The sequence below is a fragment of the Chinchilla lanigera genome, unplaced genomic scaffold, assembly GCF_000276665.1.
Source record: "Chinchilla lanigera isolate Chin_1 unplaced genomic scaffold, ChiLan1.0 scaffold00089, whole genome shotgun sequence".
NCBI lineage: Eukaryota > Metazoa > Chordata > Mammalia > Rodentia > Chinchillidae > Chinchilla > Chinchilla lanigera.
The window spans coordinates 5,729,408-5,756,745 of NW_004955490.1; the positions used below are offsets into that span (position 1 = coordinate 5,729,408).

The 27,338-nt window shown below is 40.3% G+C and overlaps 1 protein-coding gene across 2 annotated transcripts in view; it reads right to left on the reverse strand.

Annotated features, from left to right (window-relative positions):
- Tmem164 (transmembrane protein 164) overlaps nucleotides 1-27,338 on the reverse strand; it is a gene marked incomplete at its 5' end in the record, with an annotated part of 177,224 nt that overhangs the window by 56,204 nt on the left and 93,682 nt on the right. For both annotated transcript variants that reach the window (XM_013504537.1, XM_005404659.2), the window contains 1 exon segment: nucleotides 7,447-7,513. In XM_013504537.1, coding sequence (XP_013359991.1) covers nucleotides 7,447-7,506 — 60 coding nt within the window.

Genomic DNA, 27,338 nt, shown 5'->3' on the forward strand with positions numbered 1-27,338 from the left:
TTCTGGAGGCAAATAGGCTGCTGCCTGGCCCTCTCTCCTGCCAGTCCCTAAATGAGCTGACAAACCCAAGATATCTGGGCATTTGATTTTACTCAAAAACCAAAATGGGCCAAATTCACCTGTTAGGAGGGAGGAGAGAAGGCTGACCAATTCCCTAAAAAAACAGGATGTCTCTGAAGCACAGGCCAAAGGAAAAAAAAAAGCAGTGTTAGTCAACATGGACAAGAAAGCCTGCCAGGGAATTTTAATCTCACTCAGCAAGGGTAATTCAGAAACAAAGCCCCCTTCATGTCACTGAACAGCTCAGGAAGCTGGAGCCAAAACTCAGAAGAATAACATCAAACAGGGCAAACCAATAGGAACACCCCTTAAAATAGTTAAGATAATATTAGTAATCATAGTAACAACAACAGCATCTGATGCTTCTTGATCATTTATTATACACCAGACACTATGCTGCTTACTACATATTATCTCCATTCTTTATTTTTTTGTACTGAGGATCGAACTCAGGACCTTGCTCTTGGCAGGCAGGTGCCTGTGCCACTGAGCTATTTCCCCAGCCCATATTATCTACATTCAGTGGCCTTCTGAAAGCAAATGAGGTCAGCAGGGTTAGTTACCTTACCAAAGCTCACATAGCTATAGCCAGTAGCTAACGAACTGACAGTGCTGTGCTATGTGCTTTCCATATATTAACTAAGTTAATACTTGGAACAACTTTATTAGTAGGTACTATAATCACCTCCTTTTTATAGATAAGAGAACTGATCTCTCTCCACCTCCATGTCTCTCTGTTCTCTCTCTCCTTTCTGCCTTCCTACATTTCCATTTTACTCGCTGACTGACTGTCTGTCTGTCTGTCTGTCTGTCTCTGTCTCTCTCTCTCTCTCTCTCTCTCACACACACATACACACACACACACACACACACACACACACACACACACACACAGTGGCCCAGCCAGCATACGAACCTAGATAACCAGATCCCTGGGCCCATCCTCTTAACAAAGTACACTAGGAGGGGCTGGGGATTTAGCTCAGCAGCACAGCGCCTGCCCGGCAAGCACAAGGTTGTGAGTTCGATTCCCATACCAGAAAAAACAAAACAAAAACAAAAACAAAGTACACTAGGGTAAGATATTATGAAAGAACTACTCTTTGGGTTGCAAAATCCCATCCATAGGTAAGGAATTCTTAGTAAAGGCTGAAAAGACAGAAACACACAAATCTAAATGTGATAAAGCCTAAAAGAGGTGACAGAAGCAGTGGCATCCATGTCTTTTGATAACCTGCAAACAAGTGGTAATGTCTGTATTGACACCGGGAACCCAATCCATGACTTCACACCCTGCTCTTCATAATCTCAGTGCAGCTGGGCATGGTGGCACACGCCTGTATTCCCAGCACTCGGGAGGCTGAGGGAAGCTGAGGCAGGAGGATCATTGTGAGCTTGAGGCCAGCCTGGGCTACAAAGTGAGCTCAAGGCCAGCTTGAACTGCACAGTGAGACCCTGTCTCAAAAAGACAAAAAAGAAAACAACCAAAAAAACGTAATCTCAGTGCTGAGTTCATTGTTTTGCCCCACCTATATCATGTCATTCCTTCACCCTGAACTGCCTCCTTCCTCTGCAACTGCCACACAGTGTAATGGTCCTTCAGGGCTCCAGTTAGGGTTCACTTCTCTGTGATAACTTCGATGCCCCCAGGAGGTTACATGTTAACTAACAGTGTACAGTCAGCTTTAGTACTTGGTTACAAACACATCCAAACCTCAGTTTCCTCATATGTAAAATAGGGTTCTTAAACAAATTATATGACAGTGAATGTAAATACCTGGTAAGTAGCATGTGCTTCATAACCACTAACATTAACATTCTTTCCATTTCTTAGAATTCAGAGCAACTACAATTTTGTAATGAAGGCTGAACTGCCTTGTGATTTTCCATTTTCACAATTTCAACTAAGAAACAAGGTGAATATCCATTATCCAAAACACTTAGGACTGGAAATGTTTCAGATTTTAGAGTTTACGAGATTTTGGAATATTGCATAGACTTTACCAGTTTAGCATCCTTAATCCAAAATCTGAAGCTTTTGAACACTGGTACTCAAATTTTTTAGATTTTGGAGCATTTTGGATTTAAGGATTAGGGATGCTGAATTGATAGTGTCATAATTTCTCAGGCATTTACACCTTTTCTTTCTGGAGGGTAAGGAATGTACTTCAGTGGTTACAGGAACTCTTCTAAAATACAGCATGATACTTGACAAAGAAAAGTAGTCAATAAGAATCCATGGATTGACTGGTGTGGTTCAGGCTATGTTCCTAGAAGATGTTACACCCTTAAGGTTTAATGTTAAAATGCAGGTAGGAATTGGACATATTACTATGTTGAGAGTCTCTTTAAAATATGGTTTGGATCAAGAGCTGCAAAAGTTTCTCAGCACCACTGACATTCTCAGACACACTGTATTCATCTGATCAGATACTCACCCGTCTTTGTAGAAGATGAGGAACAATTATGTACCATATCAATGCTTGAGGAAGTTAGGGCCTCTTATGAAACCCATTTTTTATATTTTAGGTGCCTTCAGGCATGTAAAGGGACATTCTGTCCCTAGTTCAGGTCCAAAATCTAAACTATAACTTTTTTTAAACAGCTCAACTTGCCAGTCACAGAAATAAACACTTCTAAGTCAATTAGCACATTTCAATGCGTCACTTACAAAAGAGTGAGATTGGCAAGCTTATTTGCATCAGTGAGAGCAAAGTTCTTCTAGCAGCATACATGGGGACAAGGTGTACAGCAGTGAAGTTGCACCCCAAGAATATTACGATCATGTTTGTAAATAGAAGATAGACATCCCAGTAATAACAAAAGCATTACTAACCTCTTACACTCAGTCTGAGGGTTAAGAACATTTAAATAACCACACAATAGAGAAAAAGAACTGGGCAAAATAAGGTGTAAAGGGAGACCAAAAGGAGTAAACATAGTAGGTCAACAGGGATACACAATAATGGGCAGTTTTGATTATGAAACGATTAGATGCTGCAGGCTTTGGATCGTGAAGAAGAAAGGATTTCAATGGATAGAATCCTTATCATTTTTTCTTCTAATCCTAGTAAAAGACAGATGGCTGCAAACACAAATATAGGCCAGACTAGCATCTTCAGTCTGGGAAGCAGGCTGATACAGTAGATTTGCTTGGAATTCTTAGAAGAAACTCTCATGGGGGTTAAAAGTAAAAAGGCCAAAAGACAGGGCTGAGGATGAAGTATGGGCCCAGTACCTCAATCCAGGGCCAGATTACCAGCTCTGCAATGTGGGAACTATAACTGAACATCCAAGATGTAGCCAGGTTCTATGGGCGTCCAACTTAGCTCCCATCCCTTGGCTAACACTATTTTTTCAGAAGGATGTAGCTCGGTGATGAAGTGCTGGCTTAGCCTACATAAAACTCTGAGTTCCATCCCCAGAAGCACACACAGAAAATTGTGTATCTGTCTGGAAAAGACTCTATACTTCTCTTCACCTACTCAGACAACCCTATGATTTGTCTCTTGTTAATGGAAGGAAGCTAAGAAGCATCTCCAGTACTTTACCTCAGACCGTGTGAACTTCTGAATTTCAGCCATGGAACAGGAAAAGAGCTCTGAAGTCTGAGTCAGGAGATCTGGGTTCTAGGCACACCCACCCTGGCTTCTTCAGCAAGTCATTTCTCCTCCCAAATCTGTGACTGTGAACCTTTTCAAGCTTTCAGTGATACAAACAACCCACCATGGCATGCATGCCGTAGTTTTGCCACCCACGCTCTAAGTTCTCCCTCTGGAAAATAAGACTAAATGAACAAGGTTTGAGTTTCTATTAATCTAATTATGAGTAGTTCTATGGTGTGTTTTCTCTACAAGAAACAAAAGGGTGTATCAGAAGTAATTGCCTTTAAGATACTTTTTCCAGGCCAGGGATATAGCTCAGGGGCACAAGCACCTGCCTGGCAAGGTCCTGAGTTCGATTCTTGGTACCAAAAAAAAAAAAAAAAAAAAAGATACTTTTCCTGAAGCGAGACAGACTTTCAGAATCCTGGCAGTAAAAATCACTTACTTGTAAGTGAAGCCATTAGAATATGTAGTTCTTCCTCCAAAGCCTTACTTTGAAGATGGAGAACCAGGAGGAACTGAAATCTGGGCATTTTCTAGCTGCTCTGAAGGATCCTAAGTCCTTCAGCTGATGCAACTACAGCTCAAATTCTCACTCTGTCTTTATTTATGTGAGTATATATAGATCAGTGGTACTGGAACATATAATTATTAGTTCACTTTATTTTTCTTGCTTCCTCATTATCGCTAATTTAAAAAAGGGATTAAAAAGATAAAAGGGCCAAGAAAGAATGGCAAAAGAAAAAGCAAAACCTGGCTTCCTGTCTAATTGGATCATCACATTTAAGAAAGAATTGCCAATCTTCCTGTGTCTCATTTTAAGTCAATCTGAGCTTAACTAAGGATTTACAAAGCAAACACTCCTGAAGGCCAGAATTGCCCAGACAGGATTTCAGGTATATTACAGAAGCAGATCAAGGCCAAGTGCAAAGGCACATGGAAACGGAGACATCCCAAGATCTGCTCAGGTTCCTTAGAAAAAGAGCATAAAGATGTATCAGAGTGACTAGAACCACTAGTTTCAAAAGACAGCCCACCATAAAATCTTTAGTGCTAGGAAATTACTTGAACATTCTGGATAAACTGCTTGGTTATGGTTTGATATTGATTTGGAAAGTATCCGCTGTTAGTGTTAACAGATAAAATAGCACATCTGTCATGAGTGGGGTAAAAGGAGACAGGGAAAGAGTAAGGCAAGAAGAGAAGGAAAAGAGTAAGGCAAGAAAAGCAGGGGATGCATGCGACACAGAATAGTCTGTGTGTAGGGTGGTATAGGTGCTATGTGCTGAATTATGCCGGCCCCCCCCCAAATTTGTATGTTGAAGTCCTAACCTTTAGTACCTCCAAATGTGAGTGTATTTGGAGACAGAGCCTGCAAAGAGGAGACTAAATTAAAAATAGGCTACTAGAACGGGCTCTGATCCAGTCTGATGAATATTCTTATAATAGTAAATTAGGTCACACAAAGAGACACTATAGGCACATGTGCACAGAGAGATGAACATATGAAGAGGCAATGAGAGGGCTACCACCTGTGAGTCAAAGAAAGAAGCCTCAGAGGAAGTCAATCTGCTGGCATCTTGGTTTGGGGGATAATGCAGTACCTTGCATCTTATAAAGGGCCTAAGAAAACATCAGCAGACCCTGTGAGACATATATCATTGGTGTAACAATGTTAACTGAATGAAAACCTCACCACTAGCTTCTGTAATGATTCGGGGTACATGACCAGGCCCTCTGGGGTCTTTATTATCATGCTTGTACAATAGGATTCATAAATTCTGGTTATGCTCAATGATTCTACAAGCAGAAGGCTATTTGGTGTTGACTGGGGGAAAGATGCTAGTAGGAATAAAGCTGGAGTCAGCCTGCCTAGTGGAACCATATCCACCTCAATTGATAGTAAAGACTGTACAGCCAGAGTTGTGGGCTGGAGGCACTCAAAAGTCACAATCTCTGGCTCTGCCAGTCTTGGGGGAGGTTTTCTGACATGCCTCCCCTTCCTGGAATCTGATAAAGGTGCTAGAAGTGGAAAGTGGCTCTCTAGCTGCCTGACCATTCAATCTCCTAAGAAAATGAAAATAAGAAAGCAGAGGGGTAAGATAGCAACACATCCACTTCTCTTCCTTAGCAGGTTACCTCCACAGTCCAGGAGTAACTTCTGCTCCAACACTGTTCCCTATTCTTGAGCCTCAAGCAACAACAATGTTATGGTGTGTGAAAGCAGTCTTTTTGTTTGTTTTGGGGTGCTGGGGATTAATCCCACGGCCTCTGCATTCTAGCCAAGCACTCTACTACTGAACTACATCCTGGCCCTCCAGCTTCAGTTATTAATATGACTCTATGCGCCACTGCACAAAAATCAGTGGCTTTCACTTCTGGCCCCATGGTGGAATCACCTGGGCGTGAGAATGTGATGCCCATGTTTCATCACAGACCACAAACTTAGACTCTCTAAGGGTGGGAAAGGGTATCAGTGTTGTTTTTCCACCATTTTTACTTTATTTTAAATTGACAAATAATTGCATATAATTACAGGGAAGACAATGTGATGCATACACTTGAAGGGTGTTTATACAATGTGATGTGTTGATACAGTCTATGCTGTGGAACAATGAAACCAAGGTCATTAGGTGATCCTGGAGCACACTGAGGATTCAGAATCACTGCTTTAGATCAGTGGTGGTGAACCTGTGGCATGTGCGCTACAGTGGGCTGTTTCTTACAACTGAAAATTCTAAAAGGTTCACCATCACTGCTTTAGATAAATGCTTTCACTTTTAACTTTGACTTGTGTGTAATCTACATCTAGAAAAGTACAAGTACCACAAGGGCATCTTGAACAACTATGGGGAGATGAATAAATCCTCCAAGAAAAAGAAAACATAGCTGTGGTTTTAGGATCAAACTCTGATCCTAACTTTGCCACTAAGAATTTATGCAACAACCTGAGCCTCTATTTCTTCCCCCTGTAAAATAAGAAGCCATAATGTCTGCCCTATTTCCCACACCTATTATGTAAAAAGGCCTTGTGAACTATAAAATGCTACCCCCCAAAAAAGATTATTGAGTTAAATTATGACCTTCATGTATGAGGTAAATTTGAGTTATGAAAGCAAAAGCCAGGAAGAATGATTTTACAGGTGATTTCTTTCTCTGAGCTTTTAGAAGTGGCCTGCTAATCCCTGCCCAGTCCTGCACGCAGGAATCTGAGTGCCCTACTTCCCCAACAATGTGGCTTCTGCTCCTCTTGAGGCCAAGTTATCAACTGAGCCCCTACACAGTGGCTTCCCCCTGCTAGCCACAGGGTGGGGGTAATTCACACCTCCTGCTGGGTTTGGGTGAATGATGAAGGAATCTAATTCTTCCTCAATGGGGCCCTTGGCAGGGTGGACAGGCTTTGGGGCTCCCTAAAAGATTATTAGACGCCAATGTGGCACAGCCTACATGAGAGCCACTTAGAATACCTGGAAGTCTCTGTGGAAGGGTGGCATTCCGGCCCTCCTTTTTTCTACCACACTTCTGCCAGTTTCTCTGGGCCTTTTTAGTTTGCACCCTTTTTGATTTAAATACTTATTGTCCATTTCCATGGAATACTCAAGTCCCATCAACCTCCACTGCATCTACGCAGGATTACATCAAACCTCAATATTCACACACACACAATCACACACAATCACACGTGCATATGGGCTAAGAATGAAGACAGCCACTGGATAACAAAGGGATAAGCAAATACTGTTCTGGATGTTACCAGAGGGGGCTAGAGGGGGCTACTTACCAGCCGGGTATTTACCACAGGAAACAGAAGTGCCAGAAGAGCTCCATTCAACATGTGCATTTGCAACCTACAGGGGAAAGAAAAATCAAGTCAGGTCACATTTAGATGCAAAGGTCACATCTGATGCAAAGAAAATGTGTTAGGTTAAACCATGTCATTTGGGAGAGGGTTAGGTATACAAGTGGTTCTGTGTAGAACAGCCCTAAAGTTTGTGCACATGCAAAATAAATTAAAAGTAGCATGTTTTATGTTAACTGAAATGCTCTGAAGAGTACCACCACTGCCTCAGAATCCCCCAGACGCTTATAGAACATAGTCTGATTAGAACACTTCATTACATCATGACCTCTATGCTCCCTAAACATTTGGCCAGCTGCAACAAATGGCTGTTACGGCCTTAGAAAAGGGGAGCTGCTGTAAAATATTCCCTTGTTACAGCAAAAGACAATTAGAACATGGCCACCTGTTTACACAGCCATGACCAAGACTTTTCCCCAAACAAGAGGCCTGAAAACAAAAGGCTGGTACAAACCAGGAAGCCAACTGCAGTGTTTTACAAGCTATGTTTCCCTACTGTCTTAGAAATGCCTTCAAGAACTGCTGCAAGAGATGGGGAGGGCAAATGCGGCAGTTCTCCAGGTTTGCCTTGACCTGTTTTATATATCGGGCCCTGCAGCTTAAAAACAAAGTAGAACAAAACGAAGCACCCCTCCAAAACTAAAAAGGGCAATGATGAAAATTAAACCACCAATCTTCTACATGGAGTAGTGGTACTTCTTCCTGGTTCCAATACAGACTTTTAAAAATGCAAACCCTTTGTAACTCAAGAACAATTAACTGAACAAGAAACCCTACTTGTAAGGGCTCTAAAGAAGGATTTGAGCAGCTCTCTTTATCATTCAGGGCAAATGTTCTTTACTCCTGATGAATGGCTGATTTGATGGATCAAAGACAAACATCACTGAGTCCAACATGCCTCTTAAGAAACACTTGCATACCAATGTTTATAGCAGCACAGTTCATAATAGCCAAATCCTGGAGACAGCCCATATACCCACCAAAAGATGACTGGATAAAGAAAATGTGATATCTATATATAATGGAGTACTATTCAGCTATAAAGAATGACCAATTTGAGGCATCTGTAGGAAAATGGATGCACCTGGAAAATATAACACTGAATGAAATAAATCAGACACACAAGCTTAAATACCATATGGCATTGCTCATTTGAATGAGGCAAAGTACAATAAAGAAAATGATAAAGGATAGATAGAAAGGGACAAGGGGACAGATCGAGTCCAGTAGGGAAGTGGACCAAGGGAACAAGGAGAGGGGGAAGGAAAAGGGGGAGGGGAAATGAGAGGAATAAAGATGTGCCATGTAGAGGACTCTAATATCGCCAATCACTATAAACACTGTACTCCAGAACATGAGCTAAGACAAATAATAGCAATGAGTATGAAAGAGGAGACAGGGGAACCACAGGAGGAGGGGGAGGGGGAGTAAAAACTGCAAGCTGCAATATGCACATGTAACCACTCCCCAAGATGACTGTAAACTGCATGAATTACAAACATGTACTAATAAAACTAAAAAAAAAAAAAAAAAAAAAAAAAAAAAAAAAAAAGATACTTCAAGACACTACAGACATTAGCTGGGTCTCAGTGTCTGTCTGACCCTCTAGAACTGTGGCTCTTTTCTCAGAACTCACAAAAGTGTTTGTAAGACTAAGACACAGTACAAGGAGATCCCAGAAAATGGCTCAGAAGCTCCAAGCCTCCTTTTCATCTCCCCTAGTCTATTTCTTCCTGCGTTCTTTGTCACCAAAGCCTCGGTGACAGTGACAATGTGCACTGAATATATTCCAGGAAAGCATCTAATTAACTGCTTTGCTGAAACGCTCATTTAATTTTATGGCAACTTTCTGAGACAAGTATAATGACTTTCCCTAGTTTGCCAATGAGCAAACCAGGTTGAGGTGTGAGGCAACCAGGTGAATGTCACATCAGATAGTAGCCAGGCTTCACACCCAGATTTATCTGACTCCAGACTTCAAACTCTTCTTTCTCCAGGCCTTACATCACAGTCTCCCTCCCTTCCCCCTAGCCTCCCAGATAGCTTGAAGTGGAAAGTCAGACATGCTCCTTTCAGGATCTCTCTCCTCTTCCTGCATTGCCCAGCCCAGGTTTAGCATGCTTTCAAGGGACCACTTTAAGGGGAAAGTCTTTTTGACCAGGATAGGGCATTGCAGTTATGCAGGTTAACAGGACTTGGCTTGGTCCATTAAAAGAAGGAGGCATAGCAATATGCCATGCCAGCCACCTGGAGCAGGAGTCTGTAGATAAGAAAATAGAACAGGAGACTCCTTAGGTCTTCTATCTAATCCTGACTAGCAGGAGTTAAAAACAAACTTTACTAAAGAAATGTTGCCAGGGAAGAAAGTCAAGGTCAGGGGTAGAAAAAGATGAGAAAAAACAGATAAAGAAAGGTACCAAGTGGCCTTGGAACTTACACCAAGCGACCAGAAAAAGACCTGATTGGCAGGACACAGAGAGATGATAAGCCTCCCCCACCTCCAACAGAGTAAAAGGGAAGCAAAGGGGGACTGACTAACTTTAAGGCTGTATGTACTCACACCTATGCACTAACATATACACATATATACATGTGCATTCACTCTAGAATCACTATATTATGCCCTCTAGAGTCATTATAGAATACAATAGACATTTACATGCCTCTTTACGAAATCCACACTAACCATGAATAAGGTACGCTCTTGTCAACTAGCTGCCCATCCCAAAGATAAAGCCTTAAAAGGTAGGCCAAGCACAAATAAACAAAGAAGCTGCATATATACCACCAGAAGAAATGACAGTAGGCAGAGTTGCCCAGAAGCCAACTGACTTATGGGAAGTTCCAGGTACACGGGGGAAAGTCACTCACACCCCTATGAGAGCAGCTGGGAACAAAGGCCCACAGGTCCTCCATCTTTCCACAGCCTCCTACCCTCATTCTTTCTTATCAAGGTAGCTATCAATCTTCTCTTTTGGTCTCCCTTCCTTTTCTTCTTTATAAATAAAGTGTCTTCTTTTCATTCAACTTGTTCCTGTAACTTTTTAATAGGGCTGAGTTTATAATCCCAGTGGGCTGCTTGGACAGCAGAGCAGTGCTGTTCATCCCCCAGCTGTAACATCCTGGTTCCCTGACGAGGACTCAGACACGACAGGTTGGCCAGCTTATCACACTTTTAGAGGCATATCATTCAAGGGGGTACCCTGTGCTCTGAGAAACTGACTCCAGGTCTCGGGTCAAGCAGAGACTGGCCTAACCCTGCCCCTAGGCCTCCTATGTGACACCACTGACAGGTTTTTCCAGTGCAGAGAGAAGTAAAACAGAATAAAATGCCTTTATTGTGGACGTGGAAAGGCCACAGGAAAGAGAAAAACGTGGCCTCCACCGATCGTTCCTGGGGTCCAAGGTTAAATAGCCCCAGGCTGGAGGCGGGGTTTAGGAGGCGCACTGCCTGACATGGCAGGCCAGGATTGGGTGGGAGCACGGGCGAAGGGAACAGGATATTACAAAAAGGGAAGTAGGAAGTTGTAATTCGACTCAGTGGAAGAAGGGTGGGGCTTAGCACATGGCCTTTAGTGGCCAGCGCCATATTAGCTGGATGCCATGGTGACTCAGCACCATACCACATGACCTCCAGTGCCATATTGGCTTGGGTGCCATAGCAACTCAGGAGGAATTACAGCGGGGCAAGAAACCAATCAACCACACCATACCGACTGTCCAAGGGGGAGGAAAAATCATATTGATAGTCTCTAGGTAATGCTGGATTCTGGTGCCAGGCTTTGTCACTGACCTCAAAAGAATATTGGTATTAGCACAAGGACAATTAGACATTTGGACACTGAAAGTTACATCTTGAAGGTGATGGAACTGATTCCAAGGTCCCATGGAAAACCAAGGAAAACGGAGATAAAACTAACATTAAGGTTCGAAAGGAGTAAGTTCTGAGATAAAGACAAGCCTTGTGCTGGGTTCTCAAAATTCAGTAATGCAAGCTTCATACATGCCAAAGAATGAATTATCTTTAATATATAAAGAGGTCTTGCATATTAATAACTGCAAAAATAGCTACCATGTATTAAACATTTCCATATGCAAATCACTAAGCTAACTATTGAAATATAACATGTCTTTCTATCTTCACAGTTTTTATTATCATCTTCCTCATTTCACAGTTGGGAAAACCCAAACTTCAAGTGACTGGGTGACTTGCCCAAGAGCATAGATATAATAACTGGCAGAGGCAGAAGTCACAGGTCCTGTGAGGTTTCAAGCCTGTGTTTTTGCCAACGTACTTGTACTTAGTTTCAAATTCAGGGCATGAACATTATACATGTTCTATGGTGTGTGTGTGTGTGTGTGTGTGTGTGTGTGTGTGTGTGTGTGCACACGCGTGTCTATGTGGATCAGACACATGTGCAGGACATACAGAAATTCTAGGATACTCATGGGACAGTAAAGGTCATGTCTGAAAGCATTAGAAAGAACCCTTTGTATGTTTACGGTGAAATTGTCCTGACTGCATAGCTACACCAGAATATAGACCAAGACTACAGATCAGTAAGAAGCAGCTAACCCAGTGTCTTGGTTACCTTTCTCTAACTGCTGAGACAAAATACCCGACACCCAAACTTAAAAGGGGAAAGGTTTACTTAGCTCACAGTTTGTAAAGATTTCAGTCAAGACAGGGTGACATTACAAAAAGGAACAGTTCATGGCACCCGCAAGATAGCAAAAGCAACAAGGGAAGACCATAGGTCTTTCTATCCCTTATATCTTATCGGGAATGCTTCAGGTGAGTAGCACTCACCCTCACTATACCATGAATCAATTCCAGGATCGCATATTCTAGATCCAGCCACCACTGAAAATGCCTCACCTATCATCACATGAGGCTTTGGAGGGACATCTAGACACAAGACATAACATCCAGTTACAGGCAAAGGCTTCTGTTTTTATTAATACCTGCCTCTAGCCTACTACGCAGATTTCTATTGGTTACTGGAAATGGATACTGGGCACTAGAAAGTCCTGCAGGTGTTCCATCATTGTACAGTGGGAACCATAATAGCACCCATAGGATTGTTAAAAGGCATTAATATTTGCAAAATGCTTAGGAAAATAGATGGTATTATACTAATGTTACAGACAGCTGAGTTACACAGAAATATTATAGGCAGTCAGACAGGGCCAGGCCCTCAAAGGAGCCAACACGAAAGACAAGGTAAGATACCTGTGGGCCAGACCTCAAGACAAAGGACTAAACAAACACACCCTCTTACCTCCCAAGGGATGGACACCTGGGATTGACATTCTAAATAGGTAGCAGTCACCTTGAAGAGTCTTTGACCCAACCCCTTACAGGAAAAGCCCCTGTTCTGTATTCATGCCCCCTTGCTACTGACTGGCTTCCCCATTTGATCCTAATTTAATCAATTTTACCTGAACAATTCTTATTTGCTGATCATATCTTTGTCCATATTTCCCTTACCTTGGACCCGCCTCACCTCGTGGTTTTGCTCTATAAAAGTCCCTAGAAAAGACAGTCTTGGGGTAACCCACTCGAGCCTCCCTTCTGTCCCTCTCTTGGACAGAAGCTTTCTTTCCCTCAGTATATACATTCTGCTCTTAACCTCCATTGTTCCTAAAATTCATTCTTTGATTTTAGAGAACACGAACTCGTCCTCACATATCGTTCAGGTTGGGAGTTTTTATTTTCCTGTATCATTTAGAATCACAGAAGTGTTTGTTGAACAAACGAAGAACTCAAATAAAGCTTCAAGATGAATGTAGGGAAGGAGAAAAGGTCAGAGAGAAAAAAAGGAATAAGGAAGGAAAGAACAGGGAGAAGGAAAAAGGGAGAGAGATTAAGAAAAGGAAGAAAGGAAGGACAGAAGAAGGAGTTGGGGATAAGAAGGAAGAAATAAGGGAGGGAGGGAGGGAGAGGAAGAAAGGGAAGAAAATTATGTGAGAGAACCAAATTTTTAAAAATTCAAAGTATAAAAAAGAAATCCTGAAAAAGTAAAAGGACAGACTGTAGGCTAGAATCAAAAATTAGAGCTGGGTGACAGACTTCAGTGATACTCATAAACTTACTTCTATCCAGTTCAACGTCTTGGCCATTACACTACGTATGTTTCATTTTCTCTATATTTTGGATTTTTCACAGTCAAAGGAAACCTTTCTGGGAAAGAGACGTACCTCAATGGTAGATGGGTTTGATCCTTAGTACTGTGAAGAACACAACGAAACAAAACATCTCTTCTGACTGGGGGCAGGGAATGTATTCCTCCCCAGAGGGGCAGTCTTCAAGGCAGCAGAGCTGAGTCAGGTGCATCCCTTTGATATGCAAACTTAGCCACCCACACCCCAGTCTCCGCCCTCATACCCAGGGCGCAATACTCTTTTACTTTATCATCCCAGGGTCTGTAGTACCAGGAAATAAGGGAACGCCCCTATGATTTAGGGCCTAGGGAGATTATTCAAAATAGCCAACCTTAAACTGTTTACCCTGCCCCATTTTACCTTTGGCACAACCAGTCAAGATGATAGCCTAAACCTTTCTCTACTTTTTCAAGGGTTCTATTTCCTGACCACCCAATTCTGGTGTGTTTCTCTTGTGGGCCTGCTTAGTTTGCCAGAGCTCTGTGAGCATAATAAACTGGTTTACTCAGCTTCTCTTCTGTTTCCTCTAGTGTCCATAATAGGTACCTTTCCAAAAAAGCTATAAAGACAGCTTAGGATAGCACATGCATATTAATGGTTTTTTTGGTTTGTTTGTTTCTGGTACCGGGAATCGAACTCATGACCTTGCGCTTGCCAGGCAGGCTCTGTGCCACTGAGCTAAATCCCCAGCCCCATATCAATGTTTGCAGCAGCACAATTCATAATACCTATATCGTGTAAGCAGCCTGCATGCCCATCAATAGATGAACTGATTAAAAAAAAGTGGGATATGTACTACTTGGGTATAACAAAGGGTAAATTTGAGACGTTTGTAGGAAAATAGATATACTGGAAAATATAATGTTAAGTGAAATAAATCAGACATACAAGCTTAAATACAGTATAAGAACTCCCATTTGAGTAAAACAAAATATATAAGAAAAGAGCTGATAGTACATAAAGCTGATAGGAATAAAATAAAGGACTGATAGGAGTACATAAAGAGGTACATCTTTTGCAAATGGGAAGGGGTCCACGTGAATGAGAGCAAGGGGAGCGGGGCATGTTATAGGCAGCTGAGTTAGATAGAAATATTATAGGCAGTCAGACAGGACCAGGCCCTCGAAGGAGCCAACATGAAAGATATATATTTGCTGTGGGCCAGACCTCAAGACAAAGGACTAAACAAATGCACCCACATACCTCCCTAGGGATGGACATCAGAGATTGATATTCTAAATAGACAGTAGTTACCTTGAAGAATCATTGACCCAACCCCTTACAGGAAAAGACCCTGTTCTGTGTTCATGCCTGCTTGCTACTGACTCACTTCCCCATTTGATCCCAATTTAATCAATTTTACCTGAACAATTCTTATTCATTGACCATAGCTTTGTCCATTTTTCCCTTACCTTGGACCCGCCTCACCTTGTGGTTTTGCTCTATAAAAGTCCCTAGAAAAGACAGAATCTGGGGTAACCCACTCAGGCCTCCCTTCTGTCCCTCTCTTGGACAGAAGCTGTCTTTCCCTCAATAAATACATTCTGCTCTTAACCTCCATTGTTCCTAAAATTCATTCTTCGATTTTAGAGAACATGAACTCGTCCCAGATATTGCTGAGGTTGGGAGTTTTTATTTTCCTGTATCACTATGTTTAGCTTATTAAGAATTTGGGCTGTAATCCTAGCACTCAGGACGCTGAAGCAGGAGAATCATCGCAAGTTTGAGACCAGACTGGGCTACAAAGTGAGCTCAGGGCCTGCCTGAACTGCATAGGGAAACCTTGTCTCAAAAAGACAAAAGGAAAAAAAAAAGAACTTGGGCTCCATACAGAAAAAAAGTCAACTGTCACCAAACAGACACCAATTGTCTATAACTCCAAATCAATTCTGATCAAAATTCTATTAGGGTATTTCATAGATATAAATTCAGCCTAAAATATGTCTGAGAGGGCAAAGAAATAAAAACAATTTTGAAAAGAAAGAGAACAGACAAAGAAATCACATGACTTCATTTCAAGTTACAGCAGTCAAAACAATGTGGTATTGGCCAAGAATAGATGTATTAGCCGATAAAACAAAATGATTTGGAATCTGACCCACAATATATGGCGGTTTTATTTTGACAACAGTGAAAATAATATTGGAACACCTGGACACTCACATGAAAAATAATTCACAGACATAATCTAAACCTTGCCTTACATAAAGGCAAAGTCGTAAATATAAATAGAAAATGTAAAACTTTACAAGAAAGTTTTAAAAGAAAACCTACCATTTCTTGGCCTTTTGGATAAGTTCAAGTGTAAGAGAAAACCCAGGAGAAAAATCTCTGTGACCTTCAGTTAGGCAAGCAACTCTTTGACTAACATGATAACAAAAACATAATACGTGAATGAAAATTATGTCAAATCTAATAAAAATTGAAAACTTTTGATCTGAAAATGTTTAAAGACAATAAAAAGAAAAACCATAGGATACTTGAGAATGCAAGAAAATATTTTCAAATCATAGATTCAATAAAAATTTTATCCAGACTATCTAAAAAAATAATCTTCAAACTCAACAAAGATGAAAACCCCTAAATTTAAAAATAGGCTACAATATTCCTAGAAAAGATACCATATATGGGACTGGAGAGGTACAGCTCAGTGGTAAAGTGCTTGACTAGCATGCACAAAGCCCTGGGTTCCATCCTGAGCCCCCGCCACACACACACACACGCATGCAGGCACATAAGCACACCTGCGATCAAAAGATACATGGATGGCATAAAAGTATGGGAGAAGATATTCCATTAGGGAAATGCAAACTAAAACTAAAATCAGATGTTACTCCTCACCTATTAACAGAATTGCTAAAATAAAAATACAATATCAACTGGTGGAGAAGAAATGAAAAACTAGAACTTTCACTGGGTATGGTGGCACACTCCTGTAATCTCAGCACTTGGGAGGATGAGGCAGGAGGACTGCCATGAGTTTGAGGCTAGCCTGGGCTACATAATGAGTTCAAGGCCAGCCTGAACTACATAGTGAGACCTTATCCCAAAATCAGAAAAGAGAAAAAAAGCTAAAGCCCTCATATATTATTGTTGGAAGTATAGAAGTACCAGTTTGGAAAATAGTTTGACAGTATCTTATAAAATTTAGAAAGTTTAAAACTACTTATCCATGATCTGATAATCCTGCTCCTGGATATTTACTTTCATGCAATTAAAATGTATGCTTCATGAGAACATATAGACAAATGTGTACACCAAACCAGCTCTAATCTAATCATAATCGCCAAAATCCATAGTCAATTTAAATGCCATTCAATGGGTGAAAAAATAAGTATGACATACCTATTAGTCACTTAGAATAAAAAGGAACAAAAGATTTACACAACAACTTGGATGAATCTCAAAGGCATTATGCTGCATGAACACAGTCTCTCCCAAAAGATATACAGTAGGATTCATACAAATATGACATTCACCAGAGTGAAGGGAAACTGATGAGTGGTTGCTAGGTTTTAGGGATGTGGGTGTCACTCTAAAGAAACAGTATGCGGAATTTTCAGAGTGATGGAACTATTCACTACCCTCACTGTGGTAATAGTTACAGTAATATACACATGTTAAAACACACAGAAATTTATACCAGAAAAGTCAATGCTATCATATAATAAAATCCAAAATATACACAAAAGGCAAAACGTCAAACTCTTCCAGTTGAATTTCACATCCAGAAAGTGATCCAAGATTTCAAGACTGCTAAACAATGCTTTCTCACTGTTTTTTTAATCTTAAAAATTTCAAACATACAGAAAAGCATTTTAAAGATGTGCCTATGTGTCTCCCATCTCACTTTAATAAATTTAAACATTATTGATTTAAATGAAGCTTTCTGTGTACCCTTCCGGAGCAGCATCCATCTGTCCCACTCCCTACCAGAAGGAACCTCAATTCTACAAAGAAACTTTCAAAGAAAAACAAGGGCTTTTCTTCTTAATCCTGTTTTTATGCATATGTTACATTCATATGTGTCCATAAACCATATACAGTGTTGTTTCTTGTTAAATATATAGTATAAATATATACATGACACACATCTTTCTGCAAATTACATTTTTGCCCTTCTAATTACCCATTTCAATATATGTAGTTCTCCTTCACCTGCGTTTCACTGTTGTATAATATTTAATTGTATGAGTACGGTGCAACTTATTTATCCACTCTCATATTCATGGATATCTGACGCTACTGTTTCCTGAATGGCAATGTATGTCAAGATTTACTTTCTGTAATTTGTATAGAAGTACAACAGAATATTTCCACCATTCCACAGTCCAGGGTCCTTCTCCACTGACCTGCTGGTTACATAAAAGCTTTGCTGTCCATGTGAGGTCCTACAGCACAAACGTGTCATGTGGCAGAGAATGCAATCCATGCCTTGCAAGTTAGAATTCACAAGACAGAAAATGCACCAACTGCTGAATCTAGGTGGTGGCCACACATATGTCCAGTGGACTTTCCTCTTCACTTTTTATATCTTTGAAATTTTTATAATAAAAATTGGCACAAAGGGGGAAAAAAAGGAAAAAAAAGCCAAGAATAACAATAAAGTTTGGATGGCTGTGCCTGTGGGCACAAAGGCAATTCCGCTCTTGCAGCCAGTGGTTTCTGCCATCCTTGTTTGGTACTGAATGGAGTCATACAACTGCAAAGGTTCCAGACAATTTTTTTTCCTTGTGAAATTAAGGAAGTTGGCAAAAGCTCCCATCTGGAAAGTGCTCAAAGGCTAAAAACGTCTACTTATATGAGAGTAATTTTCACTCTGAAATGCTACTTATCTGAATGAAAGCAAGTTTTATTCCTAAATTAAAATTATGAGATACACAGTGAGTAAAGTTTCAAGACAAGGATAACGCTGTATATTATTACTGACATTTATTTAGTACTTATTACATGTCAGGTTCCATGCTAAGAGATTACAAGGGTCACCTCACATAACTATCACAACTATTTAAGAAGGCAGTCATATTTTACAAATGAGAAAAATGGAGGCTGAGGCTTTAGTTCTTGCTTGAGATCACAGAGCAAATGGCAGAAGCATAAGGATAATCTGGGCCATCTAATTCCACTGCATTATCCAAGACCTCTTCAAAACATATCTATCCAACAAACCAAATGTTGAAGTAACAGGACATTGTTACATTATATTCATTCATATAATGGAATACTATGCAGCCATTAGAAATAATGTTTAGAAGTGCGAAGATCATAATCTTAAATGAAATAGATCAGGCAAACAAGTTTAAACAGCATATTATTTCACTTGCATGAGAAATATGAAGTATAAACAAGGAATAGAACAAGGGAGGAATATTAGGAAGTGGAAAAAACTTACTCAAATGGGAAGAGGAAAAATAGATGCAAGAAAAAAAAACAGATGCAGGGAAGGAAGGAAGGAAGGAAGGGGAAGGAACTTTTAAAAAGTTAAAAGAAAAAAATGGAAACAGAGCTTTTGTAAATGTGGAGGGGAAGAAGGTTTGGAAAGAGGAGATGGGAAGGGGACAAAAATGAATTAAGATGTGCTGTGTACATTGTACACATCTCCCAGGATGAATGTAACCACTGTGTACTATAAACATCTACTAATAAAGAAAACAAATTATGAAAAAATAATATTTAAAGGAATATTTTCCTAGATGGGGAAATAACTGTGGTACATTAACTTGTTCAATTTTATAAAATAGCATACACAATCACTTTATGACAAAAATGTTTATGTACATATGGAAGACTATGAGGAAGTTATACCATCATAATAACAGGAATTATCAGTTATTCCTGTCATCTTTACTGCTTTCTATAAATCTATTTCTATAGATCTATTTCCCCTTTACAATGAATACAGATTGCTTTCATAATAAGAATGAGACATTTCTACTTCTTCATTATCATTACATAGCTCCTACAGATCTTGCCAAAATCTCATCAACCATGTCATACTGCTCCTTTGGGGAACTGCTTTGGAGCAATATATAGCATAGGAGTGTGTTTGCTTGGCTTCCACAAGGACTGGGTGGCCCAACATATAAAAAGAGGATGCAAATGACTTGTCCTCATTCCTCTGACGACTACTACTTTCCATACTGCCCTGTTGGGGAAAGCTATCTAGATCTCTAGCCTTCCTTTTACCTGGAGATAATGCACATCCAAACACATGTTCAAAGCAGAGCAGCCCATGAGGAAGAAAAATATGAAAGAAGTCCCCGCTCTGAAAACCTTCAGTGAACTTCAGGGGACATGGAGAAGACAAGCTGAATTTGTGCACATGGGGAGGGAAGCAGATTCTGTTGTGTATGGAAAAGGAAGAGGGTGGGGCTGGGGATTTAGCTCTGCGGCAAAAGCGCCTGCCTGGCAAGCGCAAGGTCGTGAGTTCGGTTCCCGGTACCGGAGAAAAACCAAGAAAAAAAGGAAAAGGAAGAGCGATCTGTGAACAATCCAAAAGTTTCCTTTCTTTTCTAAGCATCAAGGAAAGAATATATTTCATGCAAGGCACGATCCTGACAGATAACACATGACCTGTATTCCACATAAAAAAAAATAACTGGTCTCCTAGAATTGTTCCTTTCCATGGGTCTTTTAGTATTCTAGTCTCTTTCTCTTTAATTCTGCAGCATCTGTATGTAAGGCTTTTTCTCCCTTGCCAAGAACTAGATCTTAATAAAGTTGATAAAAAAAAAAAAAAGATAATATGGCCAGGCGTGGTGGCGCATGGCCATAATCCCAGCACTCAGGAGGCCGAGTCAGGAGGATCACTGCCAGTTTGAGGCCAGCCTGGGCTACAAAGTTAGTTCTAGGCCAGCCTGAACTGCACAGCGAGAGGACAAAAAAAAAATACTCAGGTCAGAGGCAGTTTCCCCAAAATTATCTTCACTGCTGAGTCCAAAGCAAAACCAAAAGGCAGCTACCTTGAGGTGAAGGTGGCAAAAGGCTTTGGAAACATCATATGACCCAAGCCAAGTTCTAGATGAGAACATGTCAGGATACAGAGAGCTGATGTGATGAGTACTGGGGAAATGGGTACCAAGATGTAAAACTATTCCAACACATTAAGACACAACAAGTTCAACCTGAGTCCATCATCTTATAACTTCACGGCAGTCCTAGAACTGTGAGGCTTCCCAGGGGAAGTCATGCTGTTTAAAAATTTGACAGTATAATAGATGGAATCTGGAAAGGAGGCAGCTGAAGGGCTACTGGCCTATCTTAATATCATGCAGCCTAAGGCCAACAGGCTATCAATCTTGCAAAGCCTCAACCACGTGCCAGGCGGCCCTCATTCCCATCATCCACCCACAAGCTGCCCTTACCCACCTTAGCTTGCACCCAGCCTCCAGTGCTCCCTCCACCCAGCAATATACCTCCTGCTCTCAGCACCATCTCTCTTTCTCTTCTTCCAAAGCCTCCGCAGACTGAATCAGCACATACTCATGGCCAAATAATCTCACTTGTAATCACAGGTCTACCCCGCTCCATGTGTACATGAAGATGAACAGATTACAGGGTCTCAACAATGAGAAGGGGGGTACTGTGGCTTCCAGGGGCAGAGGAAGTGTGCAAGTTCTCTGCTCTGCAGTTTTCTTCCCAGGGTGGCTTACGGGAGGGAGAGTTCACTGCCAATCAAACTGTACTGCTGAGTGACTCCATCAGTCCCCCACCCTTACTGTACACACTAGGACAAGCTGGCACATTACATGGTAGGTGTTCACAGTGCTTCTAAACAGTCTGACTAAAACCCAAAGCTGGGAAAACTTAAGCTGCCATTCCCTTTTCCTTTTTGTATTCCTTCAAGATATCCTACTTAAGAAGACAGAGACTCCAAAAGCTAGCTTCTCTGAGACACTCTCAACCCCTTGTGAAACCCTCTTCTAAAAACAACACCAGACACTAAAGAAAAAGTTAAGAATCACAGTCTACTGTCAAGGTGATATCCATGGAAACTGGGAAAGGGGCATGAATGCCTTCCACAGGTGATTACTACACCTGTTTTCAGCGTGGAGAATAAACTCAACAGACCGAGAACCTCTCAACCTCCTGAGGTAGGATAGAAAAAAATTTTACATAGGTAAAAAGGAGACAAAATTACAACTGAAAGTTGTACTTTTTAAAAAGGCTAAAACTTTCAGGACTTACTCAAAGTTACCCAAGATCGTCCCCATGCCAACCCTTTTGGATTAGATTTATACCTCTTTTCTACCAGACCCTAAAAGGCCATAAGTTGGTTCAATCAAAAATGGAAGAAACAGGAGCCTGGCGCTGACATAAGGACAGCCCCAATGCCAACAGTCTTTGGGCAGATTTGCACTCTTTCTCTACTAGATGCATCATTAAAAGCCCACAAATTGTCTCAATTAAAAAAGTAAGCAACAGGCTGAGCAAGTCCAGGAAATGCTTAAATCAGCTATCAAGAAACAACAAAAAAAAAACCACACCTGTCTATATGCCTGTAAACAAGCTGGTAGCCTTTTAAAGGAAGTGGTAAAGGCACTTTTAACCCCAGATTTTAACTCCTTCAGAAAATATAAATGTACCCAGACCCAAAATGTAATGTGTCTCATTAAGTGTCCACATTCCTCTCGAGTGCATCCTATAATTTCTCTCTCTGACTAATACACCCTACTTGTGCCTCTTTCTGTCACATTCTAAAAATTATTTTTTTATGATGGGAGTAAGCAAGCCTGCAGGCTTAGTTTTAAGAACTCTCAGACCCAGCCCAGCGACGCTCCCATGCTATCCAGATTTCCTCTTAGTCATAGGGCTGTGCTTCATAAACTATTAGCTTCTACAGCCCATAGCCTCAAGCTCTCCACATTGCTCTGGCTTCAGAAGGATAATAAACCAGGATATGCTAACTCTGTCCCAAGAACAAAATTACCAGAGACGAGCTCCCTCAATCCTCAACCTCCTGGAATATGGGGGACCTTGGTTGGAATTTAAGCTCTTCCTAGGTCTTGATCAAGCAGAGGGCTTCCAAAGATAGAGCTAAGAAGTTGAGTGCATATTCTCTATTCACTGAGATAAAAACAGGTTGGCCTCAGGAGGACAGCAGTGTTTCCTGATGGAAGGGCTCAGGTGTTCATCTTTGCCAGTAGCCTACAGAAATAGCTGACTCTGGCTAGTAGCTGCTCTTTTATCCATTAAGTCTACTGTGGTTAATAACTTAAGAGCTCAGATTTTCTAGCCTTGGGAAGAAACAAGATCTGCAGAAAGCATCACTAGTCACTATTTGTATTACAAGCATGAAGGAAGGACTGGCTGGCTTTCAAGAGATCTCTGAAATGAACACCTGTGGCAGTGGCCGAGGTTTCCCAAGCAGAGGAGAAGAAAAATCCCTGCTCTGATCCTTATATCCAAAGGTGTCAATATGAAATTCGTATATCTCCATCCCTACTGACCATGGGATGAGGTCACCAGGACAAATGCAGCTTTCCAGAACACTGCAACCCCTACTAAGGTATTTATTTTAAATACAGATACTCCATTTCTCCCACTGCTTTATGTTTTATTAATAATGTAAGTTAATATCCTGCTATACAATTTCCCCTCCCTCCTTCTGTCCCCCTATCTCTGCCTCACTGTATGTGGTAGATCTAATTCCTCTAAATTCAAAAATGATTCTCCAAGTTTGGCTTTTTGGATGTATAAAGAACATACAATTACCCATCTTAACTTCTTTTAAGTGTATAGTTCATTGGTCTTAAATATATTTACAATGTTGTACAACTATCACCACCAGTCATCTCTAGAACTTTGCATCTGGTGCTCCAGTTTAGGTAAGTAAAATGTTACTGGAATATTATACAGCCACACTCATTTGTTTGCATATTTCTGTGCTGCTTTCTTGTTGTAACAGTTAAGAAGTAAAAACACAGAGACGACACGGCCCTTGAGGTCTAAATTTTGCTATCTGGCCAGTTATAGTAAAAATTTACCAAGCTCTGCTCTAAATCCAACCATACACTGAGTTTCTACCTTAAAGCAGCACTTGACTAACAACCACTAACCCAGCCTCTCCCAATTTACCACAGAAATATCTATGAAAATACAGAAACAGATAAAATTCTCCAAATTACTGAAAACTTAAAGATAAATGGTCATACTACTGCTGTAATCAGGGAGAAATATCCAATAATAATAAGGCTAATGCTAAAATAAGAAGAGATAATTTATGCCAAATTTACCCAGCAGCTTCCAGAAATCCAAAGGTAGAAAGATACTAACTCTTTCTAACACTATCAGTCTTGTGGCTTATGAACCAAAACTTTACCTAACAAACAGCAAAGTGGACAACCACTCCTTAACTACATGGCTAATGCTGGCAGAGAAAATCAGCAACCTCAAAAATTGGTCTTATTGTCTCACTAGTGTGAGAACCTGAAAGAGTAAATAAAAATTAGGAGGTATGAGAGACATTGTGAAAGGAAAGGGAAATGCTCAAAATAAAAGCAACTTGGGTGAGGGAAAAGAGAAAAGAAAGAAGGCGAAATTATGTATATATGTATATACAAGATACCTAATATAGTTGTACTACTGACTTCTATCGCTGTACTGAAAGGAACAGTTAATGATTATTTGATCAATCTTGTATGTCTCTATTTGTTTTCCTGAGAAACCACTATGAAGATATCAATAATAATACAACAACCATTGTTAATGTCCTACCACTTTGTAACTCTATATTGCTTATATTGTTCTTATGCTGTTTTGTAAATGGATGTCTGTTTGTTAATATGTTTTCCTTCTTTAATTTTTAAAATACATTAAAAAAAACTGGTCTATATCCATCTGGAGGTTCCACAAAAAACAAAAAAATAAATTATCATAGGATTGGTGCTAGCTGGGAATGGGAGTCTTCTCAAATAAAACTCAAGTAGCCATGCATGTGGGAGGTGGTAAGAATTCATGTACTTTATCTGTTCAGAGTATCCCAGAGCATAATTGCAGGGGTAGCTAATTCTATAGCAGTTCACCAGAATGCACTGAATGAATAGCTGCTCCACACTGGGAAATGGGCTAGAAGCTATGTGTATCAACCTGCCTGCCAAGGTGGAGCTGGTAACTGGTTCTAACCAATACCACAGAGAACATAAGAATTCTCAAAGGCAATCTACCTATCCCACATTTGCCCAATAACCTCTTTTCCTTTAAATATGCACAGACATTAAGCAAACAGCATGGTTCCTATGAAAACCTCTGGTAGTACAAGAACATATCATTGTGAAGACTTGGAGAAAGCACAAATGTCTGCACTTAGAATAGGAAGTAAAAAAAATATTTAAGAAAACTGCATTCTCAATAGTATGCAATAAAACTTGGACTCAGTGAAACAGGTATAGAAAGCCACTAGGATAAAACATATCAAGAAGGAAAAGCAATAATCTGGGATGAAAGAAAGTTCAGCAAAGAAAAATAACAAAGAATTTAATATTGTAACAGCAGAATTAAATTTTACATTGGAGATGACAAAGAGCAAAACCAATCAAATTTATAATATGGAAGCCAAATATGAATCTAGAGGGAATTCATTTAGAGGGATTCTGGACGGATTCTGCAATTGATGAATTTAGCCAAATGACGTGGTCAAAGAACAAGGCACAGGGGCTGGGGATTTAGCTCAGCGGCAAAGCGCCTGCCTGGCAAGCGCAAGGTCGTGAGAACCTTCGGTTCCCGGTACCGGAGAAAAACCGAAAAACCAAAAAAAAAAAAAAAAAGAACAAGGCACAAATGAGTCACTCAAAAGAGTCCGAAAAAGTATTGGCTAAGCTCTGGGATACTCCAAACAGATTGAGTATGTAAAAACTTGTGCTTTTCCACATGCAGGACTGCCTGAGTTTTACTTGATTTATTTTCAGGGACTTGATGATTTAAGAATAAGGTAATTCCTTAACTCTACAACATCTGATTAGTTATTTTCTCATTGCTGAGACACAATAACCAATACAACACCCACAACTTAAAGGCAGAAAGGTTTATTTTGGTTGAGATTATAGAGGTTTCAATCCACAGTTGGCTGGCTCCAAGGCAAGGCAGCATGGCAGACAACTGCTCAAACCATGGCAGGCAGAAGCATAGAGTAATCAAGGGAGGGAGGAAGGGAGACCCTTCCAGGCCACATTCCCAGTGACTCGCCTCCTCAGACCAGACTTCACCTCCCAACATCACATTTAACTATAAACTCATCAGTGGACTAATCTACTGATGATTATCATGACCCCATGATCTAATCACCTCCCCAAAGTCCTACCCTATGAGCATATCAGGTGGTAAGGGGACATCTACATATAAACCACAACCCTCACCTAAACTAGCAGCCAATATCAAAGCCAACTGATGTGAAATAGTAGAAAAAGTTCCATTAAATGGAACACTAGAAACATTTCCATTAAAATCAGAAGCAAGATAAGGACTGCTGCCAGTACTACCATTATTCAACATTAGCCCAGAAGTTTCAGCAAGTACAAGCAGGCCTGAAACAAAAAGAAAAAAAAAAAACTAGTTTTTAAAAGGAGCTAAAGTTACCATATGGTAGTAGACATGATTAATTTCCACAAGAATCCAAAGGAAACAGCTGAAATACTATTAAAAGAGAGTTAAACATAGCAGCCAAATATAAAACAAACATACAAACCCCACAAAATCTTTCCTACGTATGTACCAGTAATACCTAGTCTGAAAATTATAATAACTACATGGTGTCATAAACGACAAACTATCCACAAATTATCTTGGTGAAAAATGTGTGGAAAACACACAGACAGACACACTCACACACACAGAGGCATGCATCCTTGAAGAACATAAAAGAAAATGTGAGTAAGTTAAGAATAAAATATGTCTTCTCCTGGATGGAGATATTTGGTGTTGTTATGATGTCAATGCAGTTTTAGGGTTATAGTAATTATAATCAAAATCCTAGTATGATTTTGGGAAAAACATGACAAAACATTTTAAGTTCCTTTGGAAGAAAAACCTAGTTGAGACTAGACAAAAAAAAAATGTAGGTAAAGTAGTAGGCTGAGGGTATGGCAAAAAGTAATCTGGCCTACGCATAAGCTGCTGCAAATACAAGCATATGAAGCTGGTGAAGAGCCAACAGACCAATCAATAAGCTAGTACCACAAGCCCTCAAAATAAATCCTACCACATATAAGAATGCATTGGTGATAAAAGTGTAGCAATGATAATCTTGGGGGAACAGTTATTCAACAGTGCTCTAATAAATGACTATTTAGTGGAAAATTTAAGTTGTATCTCTACTTCATGGCACTCAAAGACAATTTTTTCCACTCTCTTTTTACTGGTTATAGAGATTAACGGGGTTAGCTTTGGTAGATACACATGTGCACGTAACATAGTTCGATCGTTTTCATTTTCCATGCCCTGACTTCTCCCCAGTTTCACATTTTTGGGGACATTTCAATGTGTGTAATATATTTTCTTCAAATCTATTTCCCCTGTTACCCCTCCTTACACACCTTCCTGCTATCTAACAACAGTCTCCCTTCTACTTTCTTTTCATCTTTTGGATTCCACATATTAGGAAAAAACATGAAATGTTTCACTTTCTGAGTCTGCCTTATTTTGCTCAACATGAT